Source organism: Gouania willdenowi, assembly GCF_900634775.1.
Source record: "Gouania willdenowi chromosome 24 unlocalized genomic scaffold, fGouWil2.1 scaffold_320_arrow_ctg1, whole genome shotgun sequence".
Lineage (NCBI taxonomy): Eukaryota > Metazoa > Chordata > Actinopteri > Blenniiformes > Gobiesocidae > Gouania > Gouania willdenowi.
Window position 1 is genome coordinate 3,221,553 of NW_021144848.1, and position 14,815 is coordinate 3,236,367.

The 14,815-nt window shown below is 42.3% G+C and overlaps 2 protein-coding genes across 10 annotated transcripts in view; both read right to left on the reverse strand.

Moving 5' to 3' along the window:
- Nucleotides 1-1,494, reverse strand: part of LOC114458225 (insulinoma-associated protein 1a-like) — a 3,947-nt gene extending 2,453 nt beyond the window's left edge. The window contains exon 1 of the mRNA XM_028440568.1: nt 1-1,494. This exon is cut by the window's left edge and continues 2,453 nt beyond it. Within this exon, the coding sequence (XP_028296369.1) occupies nt 357-1,466 (1,110 nt within the window). The 5' untranslated portion in view covers nt 1,467-1,494 and the 3' untranslated portion in view covers nt 1-356.
- A 2,233-nt stretch (nt 1,495-3,727) lies between these two features.
- Nucleotides 3,728-14,815, reverse strand: part of cfap61 (cilia and flagella associated protein 61) — a 36,348-nt gene continuing 25,260 nt past the window's right edge. For 5 of the 9 annotated variants that reach the window (XM_028440708.1, XM_028440707.1, XM_028440705.1 and 2 more), the window contains 8 exons: nt 13,984-14,125; nt 12,325-12,614; nt 10,181-10,508; nt 8,227-8,309; nt 7,960-8,153; nt 6,700-6,787; nt 5,683-5,807; nt 3,728-4,754 (listed from right to left, as the gene is read on the reverse strand). In XM_028440708.1, coding sequence (XP_028296509.1) covers nt 4,730-4,754; nt 5,683-5,807; nt 6,700-6,787; nt 7,960-8,153; nt 8,227-8,309; nt 10,181-10,508; nt 12,325-12,614; nt 13,984-14,125 — 1,275 coding nt within the window. In that variant the 3' untranslated portion in view covers nt 3,728-4,729. Of the gene's footprint in view, nt 4,755-5,668; nt 5,808-6,699; nt 6,788-7,959; nt 8,154-8,226; nt 8,310-10,180; nt 10,509-12,324; nt 12,615-13,983; nt 14,126-14,815 lie in introns of all 9 variants that reach the window. The other 4 variants (XM_028440706.1, XM_028440711.1, XM_028440709.1 and 1 more) reach the window with 4 other exon arrangements.

Sequence of the window (14,815 nt, forward strand, 5' to 3'; positions counted from 1 at the left end):
TATTATTATTGTCTAGGTTTATATTTGACAAAGTTAAAGTATAGTTGATTTTAGTGTGTTTTAATTTGTAAAAGAACAATAATTTCATGATTTAATTACAATTTTTTTTAATCAGTTACTAGAAATTCCAGGCGACCCCAAATAGGGCCCCGACCCCAAGGTTGAAAAACCCTGCTTTAGTCTCTCTTTGTGTAGTTGTACTTTTTGTTTGAGGCAGTATTTTAATCAGACTGCGTCGTGCTTTTATTTTGAAAGGACATTTTGGGTGGTAATGTATGTTTTTCTTTCATCAGATGAACGTGTTTCTCTCTAAACACTGAGACACGTGAGCACAGCAGGACCGGGACCCTCCCTCATCAGTCGGGCCTCAGCGGGACCTGCATCAGGACCACCTCCCGGGTCTCTGACGGGTGACACTTGTTGATGTGTCGGGTGAGTCCGGGTGAGCTGCAGAGCACCGCCGGGCAGTGTTTGCAGGCGTAGCCGCGCTCTGAGTGCAGGAGGCGGGTGTGTCGGTCCAGGAGGCCGCGGCCGGTGAAGCTCTCCCCGCACAGGGCGCACCTCACCTCGGGCTCTCCGTCCTCCGTGCTCCGGGCTCCGTGCTGCGCCCACAGGTGCTTCCTCAGGTAGGCGGGGCGTTTGAACCGCTTCCCGCAGCGGACACAGTCGTACAGTCCGTCCTCGGAACCGGACTCTGACGGTTCTGGGCTGGGCGTGTCCCTGTCGCTGTAGCCACGCCCCTCCTCGGGTGGACCGGGCGGTTCTTTGGGTTTGTGCCAGCGGCGGTGCGACGCCAGGTTGGCGGGGCAGCTGAACACCTTGTCGCAGTCCGGGCACCGGTACTCCACGCGCACGATCCGGGAGCACCGGTGCTGGGCCAGGGAGGCCGGGTCAGGGTAGCCCTCCCTGCACAGCTGGCACACGAACCCGCCCCCGGTGCCCCGCGGTGGGACCGGGTCCACTGGAGCCTCTTTGATCCTCAACCCCAGCACCGGGGACGTGGTGACGTCATCCTCAAAGTGCAGCTTCCGGAAGGCTTTGGTCCTCTTGGAGGGGGGCTTGGTTCTGCGCTGCGGGTCCGGGGCCGCACGTTTGACCCCAGGGGGCGGGGCTCCGGTTCTGCCGCTGCTGGAGCCGATCTTTAGGTCCATCGGAGCGAACAGGTCCAGACCGGGGAACGGGAAGGACTCCGCGGTTACCGGGGACCCGAGGCGCACGCGCCCCTGGTCCCGGCTGACCGGGCGGGTCGGGCTGGAGAGCGCGTGCATGTGCACCGCCGCAGGGTCACCGAACTGAACCGGTTTAACGGTCGCGGCTCCACAGGAGAGCGTGGGCGTGTGCGCGCGCACAGTGAGCAGCAGCGGCGCGTGTGTCCCGGGATTCTCTGGGTTCTCGTCATCAGACCGGAACCGGTACGACACCGGGACGGTTCTCCTGCTCCGTTTGACCAGAAACCCTCTGGGCATGGTGAGGCTCCACCTGGTCCTGGTCCTGGTCCTCTGAGCTTCTACTGATCCAACATTACTGCGCGCTTTTTAAGGAGGCCCACCGTGCGCGTGTCAGCCAATCAGAGGGAGCCGTGAACCCCGTGGAGGGAGGGAGGGATGGGGGGGGGGGGGGGGGGCTGCAGATTGCAAAGCAGATGTACCTGAAGGTCTTATTGTGTTTCACCCCTCCACACAGTGTGTGTGTGTGTGTGTGTGTGTGTGTGTGTGTGTGTGTGTGTGTGTGTGTGTGTGTGTGTGCGTGTGTGTGTGTGTGTGCGTGTGTCTGTGTGTGTGTGTGTGTGTGTGTGTCTGTGTGTGTGTGTGTGTGTGTGTCTGTGTGTGTGTGTATGTGTGTGTGTGTGTGTGTGTGTGTGTGTGTGTGTGTGTGTGTGTGTGTGTGTGTCCTCCTCCCGGGCACGCTCCTGCTTTCACGGTCTGATGAGTTTCTATTGAGGTCTGCACGTGCCTCCGCTTCTTTTTATGGTCCAAACCAAACAATTCGAACTGCTTTAAAACCAGGGGTTCTCAACCTTTTTAGGCCACGACCCCCAAAATAAAGGTCTCAGAGAGCAGGGACCCCCACTGTAGCTGAAGGTGGTTGAACACAGACATGAACATTGAAGAACAGTCATGTGGAGACAGGACCATCTATAAGGGGGAATAAAGGGGAGATTTTTGGGGTCCATCCATAAAGTCAGTAAAATGATGGTCCATTGTTCTATGAATCTGTGATAACCACATTTATTTATTCATCTGAATAATATCTACTGTTATCCAGGAACGTTTATTATTATAATCATCTTAAAGATGGAAATCATGGTTTTAATCACTAATAAAATGGGTTAAAGTGACCAAAAATTGCGGAAAATGTGGTGAAATGGGATTTTAAAAACCATAGAAATTGGTTAAAAGTTGTAAATTGTGGACAAAAACAGACAGAAAAAGTGGCTAAAGAAAAGGTTAAAAGTGACAATATTGGAACAATTAGTAATGTGCAAATTAGTCGTACTATGTTTAAAGTACAATTTATTTGTATACAGTTGAGTCATAACATATAATTTAGTCGTGACGTACAGTTCAGTCTCAATATTGGGACAATGAGATTAAACTGGCAAATAATGAGCATCACAAATGGTGAATGTGGTTAAATTGACAAAAATAATCATGAAATGTGGTGAAAAGAAAGTGTTTAAAAGTGCTGAACATGGAAAGTGGAAACAATGTGTAGAAAAGTCATTGAAACGTGATGTAGAAGTGTCAGAAATGGAATAATGTAGCAAAAATACATTAAAAGGAGCAAAAATATGGCAACAAAAAAAAGATGAAAATATGTTAAAATATGGTGAGTTTGGTGTAGTTGCAGAAAAAGGGTAAAAATAAGCAAAAATTGGCTCAAATTGTTAAATAATATATAATAACAATAATAATAATACAGTCATAGCATTACACAAATATCTGAACATCAGAGCATGTGGCTCTGACAGTTAACTTTACGCTCCTAATGAATGCAGAGCGCTGATTGGCTGCTTTGCATCACAATGGACGCGGCTGTGCACGTGAGGCTGCAGGTCTGATTGAAAAGGAAACTGCACTGCTAAAAAAAGGGGCGAGGTGCGTGTGTGTGCACGTGTGCGTGCGTGTGTGTGTGTGTGTGTGTCCCACTAACAATCTGGCCCCTTGGACACCGTTGGCGCGTGCTGTGCGTAATCAGAGCTCGTTCTGTTTCCAAATGGGACAAACCGGGATTATTAAAGCGGGTTAAAGGAAAAACCACACCGGGTTATAAAAGTTGATCTGATCAGCTCCTGTGAACCAATCATTTGTCAGTCTGTCGTCTGGTGTCTCATTTTACCACAAATAAAATAAAAAATGAGAAAATAAATAAAAATTAGTTAAAGTGTTTTTAACTTTAAGCAGAAGCTTTTTATTAAATATGCAAACTTTAAAGCTAAATATAAATCAGTAGAGTTGTGAACAATGTTGTTAAAGGTTAATTTACTTAGACTTCATTAGGGTTGTGTATGTGAATAAACAATGTGTTGGTGTGGAGGAGGAGCCTAAAGCAGAGGAAGGAGGAGGCACTTCATTAAATAAAACTCATCATTTAAAAACAAAGTCTCATATTGAAGGGCCTGTACTATGAAGCTGGATCAGTATATCCTGGATCAGTATATCCTGGATCATATCCTGGATCAGTATATCCTGGATCAGTATATCCTGGATCAGTATATCCTGGATCAGTATATCCTGGATCAGTATATCCTGGATCATATCCTGGATTCATCTCTATAGCTTCACCTAACCAAACATTCTCTGTCAGAGAGCAGCTGTACTATGAAGCAGGATATCAACACGTTCACTAACCCAGGTGATTTCAGCCTGGCTTCATGCACACTCCTGTGACAGGGGGCGGGGTTTGCAGCGTCAAACCAATCACAATCACAGAGAAACTGTAGATATAATAATAATTCAGACTAAAAACAACACTATTGTTGAAGTAAAGAACACAGACAGGAAGTGATGACACTGGTAATGATGATCAATATTAATCCATGTGATGAGAAACGGACAGTTTGACTTTATTACAGCACACACGTGTTTCTACACGTGTTCCTCTATTCGACCGTGGCCCTCAGGGATTCCTGAGGGATCTCAGGATTGGGTCACTACGTTTTCCATATGATGTGGTCCTGTTGGCTCCATCAGGTCGTGACCTTCAGCTCTCCCTGGATCAGTTCACAGCCCAGTGTGAAGCGGTCGAGATGAAAATCAGCTACTCTAAGTCTGAAAAAGATGGAGTGACTTCTCCAGGTTGGAGATGAGGTCCTGCCCCAAGTGGAGGAGTTTAAGTACCTCAGGGTCTGGTTCAGGAGTGAGGGGAGGATGTAGCGGGAGGTGGACAGGTGGATTAGTGCAGACTGCGTTGATCCATGGTGGCTCAGAGGGAGCCGTGCTCTGAAATTACCAGTCAGTCAACGTTCCTATCCTCACCTATGGTCACGAGCTTTGGGTCACGACCCAAAGTACAAGATGGTGGGTACAAGTGGGCAAAATGAGTTTATCAGAGGAAGACCCAGGACACGCTGGAGGGACTATGTCTCTGGGCTGGTCTGGGAACGCCTCTGGGAAGAGTTGGATGAAGTGGGTGAAGAGAGGGAAGTCTGGGCCTCCCTTCTAAGGATGCTGCCCCCACGACCCGGCAGTAGATGGATGGATGGACACTGGGATGAGAACACATTGTTTCACTGTAGGATGTTCCTGTTGATGCTATAGAGAATGAGTGTAGATCAGACCATCAGATATAAATCTATATCTTTCCAAAATGATGTCATCACTAAATGAAAGGATTAATTAATCCATTAATAATCTTTCTTTTTTAAACTCAGAATCAGATCTGCACCAACCAGGATCTTCTAACAATGTGCAGCTCATTTTACAAGAGAACTGATTGGTCAGGAGGCGGGACTGTAGTACTCGCTCAGATCTGATCCACTTCATAACCATGTCCAGACTAAGTTTAAGTTACCATGGTGATTTAGCCTGGTAAGAAGTACAGCACACACTGATAAATCCAGGAAGTTAGAGAGAGAGAAAGAAGAGGGAACCCAGCTTTGTAGTACAGGTTCTAAGTGTTCTAGAGCTATGTTTGTGTGATGTTGGTGATTCTTTTGTGTATTTCTGGAATCATTTTGTACATTTAATTTGAGGTTCCATAAAAAACTGAACTGAGGGTCGTCTGATTGGTCGTATTTGTCTGTCTACTGTCAGGAAGACTTAAACATAATGAAAAGGGACACACACACTTGTATTTGTGTGTGTGTGGTTATTTTACACACAGGCTTCAGCTCAGCCTCATTAGCATACAGCTGTAATGTGACACACCCCCTCCTCTGCCCTCCAAAATAAAAGCCTCCACATCTACTTTAAGCAGCCGTGCAGGGCTGGGACAGATTATACTGTAGAAGCTGCTATTGCATGTTCTCCATGAGTCAGCACAATCAACTTCATCTGAACTGGAGGTGGTCAACTTTTATCACAAGGGGCGGGGCCACAAACATGTGACTGTATCTGATTTGAGGGTCACATTAACACAGGAAACAACAAAGAGTTTTGTCTCATTTTGTTTCCTTTTGCTACATTTTTCTGTCATTTTGTGTGTTTTTGTTGTCTTTGTGGTTGACCTCTGACCCCTCACAGCTGATCTGGCGTGGCAAACACAGGAAGCAGGTTCTTGTTGTAGGACAGGAAGTTGACGGTGATGCTCCTGACAGCAGCGCAGCTCTCCTCACTCAGAGAGGAGTGGGACGGACCCTCAGCTTCCTGTAGAGAACATATAAAACAGTCTGTGTTATAGAATACTGACAGCACTGATTGGCTCACACTTCAGAGTTTGGAGGTGGAGTTAATGTACTCATTAACATATGGCTGCCTTGCAGTTACCGAGCCTATCTTTGTGTTTGGGCGGAGTTTATATGATCGTTAACAAATAGGAATAGAGTTAAAGTGCTCATTAACAAATAGGGGTGGAGTTAGTGTTCTTGTTAACAAATAGGGGCGGAGTTAGTGTTCTCATTAACAAATGGGATGGAGTTAGTGTTCTCGTTAACAAATAGGGGCGGGGTTAGTGTGCTTGTCTTTGTGTGTGGGCAGAGTTAAAGTGCTCATTAAGAATTATGGAGCGGAGTTAATATGATCGTTTATAAATAAGGGCGGAGTTAGTGTTCTCATTAACAAATGGGGTGGAGTTAGTGTTCTCTTGAACAAATGGGGTGGAGTTAGTGTTCTCTTTAACAAATGGGGTGGAGTTAGTGTTCTCTTTAACAAATGGGGTGGAGTTAGTGTTCTCTTTAACAAATGGGGTGGAGTTAGTGTTCTCATTAACAAATGGGGTGGAGTTAGTGTTCTCATTAACAAATGGGGTGGAGTTAGTGTTCTCTTTAACAAATAGGGACAGAGTTAGTGTTCTCATTAACAAATGGGGTGGAGTTAGTGTTCTCATTAACAAATGGGGTGGAGTTAGTGTTCTCTTTAACAAATAGGGACAGAGTTAGTGTTCTTGTTAACAAATAGAGGCGGAGTTCCTGTGCTCGTTAACAACTGGGGCAGAGTTCATCTTCTCACTAACTACTTAAGGTGCTTGTTGACAAATAGGGGCGGAGTTACTGTGCTTGCCAATGTCTGTGGGCGGAGCAAATAGACTAAGGACACAAACCTTCAGCTGTGTGATGAGCTGCAGCTCCTGCTCCAGGTCAGAGAATCGATCGTGGAAAAGAGGCAGAAAGTGTTTCTGTCTGAAGAAACTGTTGGAGACAACGTTCATTAAAGTTCATTAAAGTTGGTTTAAAACCTGACTTTACACTGTGATAATTATTACAGATAAACTGTATGATTGTCATCCTGTGTGAGTCAGAGTGACCTGTTCAATGTGGATCAATCCTGTTAAAGCACACACACACACACACACACACACACACACACACACACACACACACACACACAGACAGACAGACAGACAGACGCAGACACACACACACACACACACACACACACACACACACACACACACACACACACACACACACACACACACACACACACACACACACACAGGCCTGGGGGTGGATCGATGGTTCTAACGGCCCCTGATGCTCCACTATGACTTTATGAGTCATCCAGTGAACAGCGTGACGAGGCCTTTGTCCGTCGCTGCAGAGACAGATTGGAGGGTTGCATAAACAGATTAGGAGGCGGGACAATAGGCGGCGCCATGTCTGGAGGGCATTTGTTTTAAAATCTCAGAAAGGGGTCAAACCTGCTGTTTGACACGTCGCTGGGTGTTGGTTCTAAACCTCAGAAACATTCACAACACACTACAACATTATTACATTAGAAACTCTCTCTGTATACTTATCACAACATTTACATGGTAACACAAAATATAACGAGTTTTCTTTAATAAAACAACAAAATAAGCAAATTAACAAGTTTTCTTATGAAAAAACAGACATTTTTATGATAACACACTTACTACAAAGACCCACAACATTCTACACATTATAAAAACAATTCCTTGTTCATCACAAACTCACAAAAAAAGTCTCACACACTCATTTTCTGTGTGTCACTCATGTGTTATGAAATTTACAAGTTGAAAATTCTGTGTCCATTGGTCTCACGTTTCAGTCAAACCTGACATATAAGTGTGACACACAACCCCAACAAAAAACACACAATGTGAAGACAAAAACACTGAAAATGACTTGAAATGCCCCAAAAAATACAGAAAACCACAACAAAAACACACAAAGACCCCAAAAAATACAGAAAACAACAAATAAAACACACAAAGACCCCATGAACGTACAAAATAACAATAAAAATACACCTAATGACCCCAAAAATACACAAAATGAAGACAATACACACAAAAAACAACAACAAAAACACACATGAAGACCCCATAAAAATACACCTGTACAGGTCGTGGACGCTTCCCTGGTCGTGAAGGCCCAGCAGCGCACGGTGTTTCCCGTACAGACTCAGGTAGTTGCAGAGTGGGAGGGGCTTCAGAGAGAGGCAGGTGATGGTCTGCACAGTGTCGTAGGGGTCAAAGGTCAGACAGAAGTAGTTTCCTCTGTCTGCTCGTCCTGTCACCACCTGCTGTTGCTGAGCATTTTAAAGAGAAAAATGACTTCCAGTATGATTAATATGGTAAAGCTCATTTAAAGGCAGAACTCACTGGTTTGTCTGTGTTTTCTGTCCAATGTTTCTCACACGGTTTGGTGACATGAAGAAAAGTAAATCCTCCAGGAAGTTTCCCTCCTGAGAACAGATGAAGACACAAGAGTTTAGTTATTAAAGGATCCTGATTTACAAATGTGGCCTAAAATATTCAGCCTGATTTTTACATCATTTATCAGCTTTTAGATTATTTATCAGCTTATTCAGTCACAATGACAACGTGTGCTGTTTTTAGTTGCTCTAAAAACCCAGTAAAAGTTACAAAAAGAGAATAAAAACAGTTGTGACTCAAAAAAGAATCTGTAATCACCGGGGGCGACAGTTCTAACTCTAAGGTTTGGTAGTAGACAATGAAGCAGAGAAGTAGAGCTCTCCAAAGAAACCTTTACTATTCCTTAACTCACTCAGTGCCATTGACGAGATAACTCGTCATTTGCGTTTTTTCACGGGGATTACTAGAAAACACCCTGGCAGAGGTTCCTCATCAATATCTAAGCTGTGGGGTGTTGTAGTGACCAACTGTGCCCTGAAGATGGCAGCAGTCCACCTTTAGATGAGAGATTAGCCACTGATGCTACCCAGCAAAGGAGGAAGAAGCAGGAACGAGTGAGATTATGGCGCTACAGAGTGATATTGTGACGTATCCAGCAGCTCACAGCTCCACATGCTACCATAGAACATGTGTGGACCTGAGTGGATTATTGATGATGTGGCGATGGTGAGATAAAACCGTAAAAAAACGGGGAACACAGTGACACTCTGCATGTCGGGGAGGAAGAGGAAGTTACGTGTGTGCAGACTGACGGGAGAGAAAGTTGGAGGAACGCCAAAATACAGTAAGAAATCCATTCAACTCTGAACCAGATAGATAAATAATAATAATTTTATCATCAAAAGCCTGGTCTCAGTGTTTTTTTTAATGTTTTGTATAAGGAAACAATGTTCAGATGTTAGAGTTGTCACTAAAGCAAAAATAATAGCTTGAAAGAAACTGAAGATTTGTGTAAAACTTGCTCTATTCAACGGCTGTACAAAAGAACGAAACAAGCCAGAAACAAATTCTTTTTTTTGATGAAAGTAGAGACTTCAGTCTTTCAGAATCTGGTGTCAGATTTCAGTCAACATTCTCAAAAACAGGTGGTACTGAGGGGGTTGAAAATCTGAAAATGGCTGGAACTGAATGAGTTAAACAGTGCGTTCACACATGTACGTGACTCGCTAACTTCAGCCACCAAAGCATGTCAGCGCACTGTTTCACTCCAATAGAAAACAATGGGATGTTTACAGGCAGTGGGGTCGTGTGACATCATCAATCACATGATTTCAAGATTGAGGAACACAGGTTCTAGAACTGTAAAGTAGTCTTATTTTAGAGTAAATAAAATGAATATGATGCAAAATAATGTGTGTTGTTAGACATAGATCTACTAATAAGGACATTTAAAATGTTTTAAGACACATTTGTAAGAACAGTGGAGGATAACTTTAAAGTCTGATATAATTAAAGAAGAACAAGCATAGTTTCATTAACTGCACCTGTTGGTAATGACATCACGTGTGGATAGAAAACAAACGTTTATTAAAGGTGATTTGTTTCATCGTCCGTTCACGTGGAAACAGTGTTTAGAGTCTGACGCTGTAACTGAAACAGAATCTCTTTGTAAAGTTCACGTGTGTGTGAGCTGTGGCGTCCTCGCTTAGACACGTGACCAAGTCCAGCACAAAGAGAGTGGGCGTGTTTATCGTTCTGTTCCTTCTCTGAGAAACATATCATGAAAAGGTGGAAAGATGGAGAAGGTCACGAAGAAGAAGACGAAGAAGAAGACGACGAAGAAGAAGAAGAAGAAGAAGAAAAAGAAGAAGAAGAAGAGCAGCAGCCCTGAGAGTGTGAGTCACACTCAGATCTTTATGAAAAACTCAGAGTAAAGAGAAGTGGGAGGAGCTTTAACCACCTTGTATCTTAGCCTGTGTGTATTTCAAGAGCCGTGCGTTCACGTCAGGCTCCGCCCCCGCCTGCTGCTCCAGCGTCGGGTCAAAGTGCGACAGCAGAGTGGTTGCCAGATCTCTTCCGACTTCGGTGGAGCAGTAGTCGGCGTGAGAGCGACCGACTGAACCGCAGAGGCGTGAGAACCTGGTGAGAGGGCCGGCAGCGTAGATGGACGGGTCGTTGGTGAGGAACCTCGAGTTTATGACCAGCCTGTGGTCGAACAGCAGGAAGGACTCAGTGATGGCCCTGAAGGCATCGTAGTCTACTCCTCTGTTGGAGAGGTTGATGAATACCTAAAGATAAAGAATGATTCATCCTTAGACAATGTTACAGTGAAATCATGATAAACAAACACATACACACATACATACACACACATACACACATATACACACACATACACGCATATACACATTTACACACATACACCACATATACACACATATATACACAGATATACATACACACACATATACACACATTTACACAAACACACAGATACACACATACACACACACACACATATACATACACACACACATATACACATTTACACACACATACACGCATACACACATATACACATTTACACACATACACACAGATACACACATACACACACACATATACACACACACACACATACACACACATACATACACACACACACATATACACACATATACACATTTACACACACATACACACATACACGCATACACACATATACACACATATACACATTTACACACACATACACACATACACGCATACACACATATACACACATATACACATTTACACACACATACACACACACACGCATACACAGATACACATATACACATATGCACACACATATACACACATACACACACACATATACACAGATACACACACACATATACACACACATACACACACAGATACACATATACACATATGCACACACACATATACACACATACACACACACATATACACACACATATACACATACATACACACACAGATACACATATACACATATGCACACACATATACACACATACACACACACATATACACATATGCACACACACATTTACACACACATATACACAGATACACACACATATACACACACATACACACACAGATACACATATACACATATGCACACACATATACACACATACACACACACATATACACAGATACACACACATATACACACACATACACATATGCACACACATATACACACATACACACACACATATACACAGATACACACACATTAATGAAATGGTAACGTAAGTTTTTAAAGAGATAAATGAATTGATAAAAGCGTGACGCCTAAACATTCTGTCCATTTCTTTTTTTAAATAAATGTAATTACTAAACAACTGGAATTTATTCTGTTATTCAAAGTGTCAAAATATGTCAAAATACTCAAAAAGATGTCAAAAGTTCTCAAATCTTACTCAGTTTGATCAAAGCAGGAACTAACCTGAGGGCAGAATAACTGAAACTAAATAAAGCTGGGATTAACTAATCCTCAGACCATGAAACTGTGTCTAAACTTGAATGTGATTGTGCGGTGGTTAAACTGTGTCAAAGTGAGGATTAAAAATCAGACTGGGAATCGATTCCAGACAGATTGGGATTAAAGTGGGAGAAAGCAGGTATTTGTGTGTCAGGGATTAGCCAATCACAGAGCAGGGATTAGAGAGCCAGACGAGCCCCACAAAGTTACACTTGGACATAATCCACAAAAACACAAAGAAAAACTATAGACGCACAATGATTATTGACCCATGATGGTGGCTACATGCTAAGCTAACACAAACATTTGGAACTGTTTGCTACGTGCTAAACTAATTGTATAAGCATACATCGTTATACGTCTGAAACAGAGGACAGGAACAGATCTATTCTATATACGTCTGTGAGAAAGGAACAGATCTATTCTATATACATCTGTGAGAGAGGAACAGATCTATTCTATATACATCTGTGAGAGAGGAACAGATCTATTCTATATACATCTGTGAGAGAGGAACAGATCTATTCTATATACATCTGTGAGAGAGGAACAGGTCTATTCTATATACGTCTGTAACTCACTCCACACTCCAGATGCAGTGGTTCTCCCCCTGTGGTGAGGGTCACTGAGGTGAGACGCTGTGAGGCCTGGTCGTGGTCCATCTGATCCAGATCACTGAGGAGATGAACCTGGACCTGAGCTCCGTCCATAGCAGACTGTACAGCTTTATCCAGGACTGGGTCAGGGAACCAGGAGGAGGAGGAGGGACCAGGAAGGACCAGGTGGATCCTAGAACCACTCACACCCAGAGAAAGGAGAACCTGCAACGAGCTCAACACGTCCACGCCCTCGCCATAGATGATGGCTTTACCTGAGGAGACACATGGACCAGCAGTAGGACATTAGCCATTGTTTCACTTTTATAGTCATTGAAGGAATTTTCCAGACATTATGTGGAGTAAACAGATGTTAAACTAAAAGTACACATACAGAATTCCTTTATTAATATCAGGGAGAAATTGTTTATGTTACAGCCACTTAAGAAATATCACAAATAAAAGAATAAAACGTTTAACAAAGACGAAAGAAATAATAAACATTAAATAAGTGTATAATTAAGTAAAAGACTGTTAAAAATAAGGATCAAATACACACATTACAGTAGTAAAAAATAAAGATGAATAATAATAATAATACACAAATAATATAGAAATATACAAATTATATACAAATATGATAGATATTTACAAAAATAATACAAAATATACAAATATGATATTTACAACAATCAAGCTGTGAGGTTACTGTACTTTGGTATCTGTACTGCTTCATTCATTGATTCAACAGATAAAACTTGATGTGAGAATCATAACAACAGAGAGAGGAAGGACAACTGCTGTAAAGCTGGGTTGCCAGGTTGGATTCAATGTGCCCCAAGGCAGTGGTTCTCAACCTTTTCAGGCCGCGACTGCAACCCCCCAAAATAAAGGTCCCAGAGAGCGGGGACCCCCACTGTAGCTGAAGGTGGTTGAACACAGGTCCATTGTTCTATGAATCTGTGATAACCACATTTATTTATTCATCTGAATAATATCCACTGTTATCCAGGAATGTTTATTATTATTATAGTCATCTTAAAGATGGAAATCCGGACAGAAAAAGTGGTAAAAAGGGTTCAAAGTGTCAATATTGGCTTAAAAGTGAGAGAAAAGGGGGGTGGGGGAGTTAAAATAGGTTAAAATATGGTGAGTTTGGTGTAGTTGCAGAAAAAGGGTAAAAATAGGCAAAAATTGGCTCAAATTGTTCAAAAAATATTCCTAGTTTCTTGAAGGCATCTGGCGACGCCCTACCGGTGGTCATGACCCCAAGGTTGAGAACCCCTGTCCTGAAGAAGCAACTAAGACCATGTTTTGGAGGATGTTTGATAGTTTCATTCACTGTATCTGGCAACGCAGAGCAGAGACCAACATGTTAGAGCAGAGACAGAAACTAATCATAAACGTAATGATCTGAGGGTCACGATTTTGTGTTTGTGTGAATTTCTCTCATTTTAGGTTTTTATTTAAGTGTTTTTTGTTTTAATTTTTTTTTTAAGTCGATTAGTGTGTTTTTGTTATTGCTTTGTTTGTTTTGGAGTAATTTTGTGTATTTATTTTCAATCATTTATTTGGAGTTGTCTTTTTGTCATCATCTAACCAGTAAAGTAAAGTAAAGTAAAGTAAAGTAAAGTCACTTCTCACCCCCCTGCTTCACAAAGTTCTCACTCAGCCACTGATGAGCAGCTCTACAGTCGTGGAGGTCGTTGATGGTCAGGACGTTGGAGAACGTGGAACGGATGGTCCTCATTGGCTGCTTTGGCTCCTCTGTCTTCAGAGACGGTTTCTACGGCAACACACAACGAACATCAGACCACAGTTATAAAGTGCAGGGGTTCTCAACTTGTGGGTTGCAGACCTTTTTAAAAAAGTCTGTTGCTGGCCAAACTAAGTTGAAACTCAGTGCTTTTATTTTGTAAACACCTGTTATTACACTGTGCCCTTATTTTGTAAACATGTTATTACTATGTGCTTTTATTTTGTAAACATCTGTTATTACTCTGGGATTTTATTATAGAAACACTTGTTATTCCTCTGTGCTTTTATTTTGAAAACACTTATTACGCTGTGCTTTTATTTTGTAAACATCTGTTATTACTCTGTGATTTTATTATAGAAACACTTGTTATTCCTCTGTGCTTTTATTTTGAAAACACTTATTACGCTGTGCTTTTATTTTGTAAACAACTGTTATTACTCTGTGCTTTTATTTTGTAAATACCAGTTATTACTCTGTGCTTTTATTTTGTAAACACCTGTTATTACTCTGAGCTTTTATTTTGTAAACACCTGTTATTACTCTGTGCTTTTATTTTGTAAACACCAGTTATTACTCTTTTTTATTTTAGAAACATGTTATAACTTTGCTCCTAAGTTCTTGTAAACACCTGTTATTACTCTGTGCTTTTATTTTGTAAACACTTGTTATTACTCTGTGCTTTTATTTTGTAAACATCTGTTATTACTCTGTGATTTT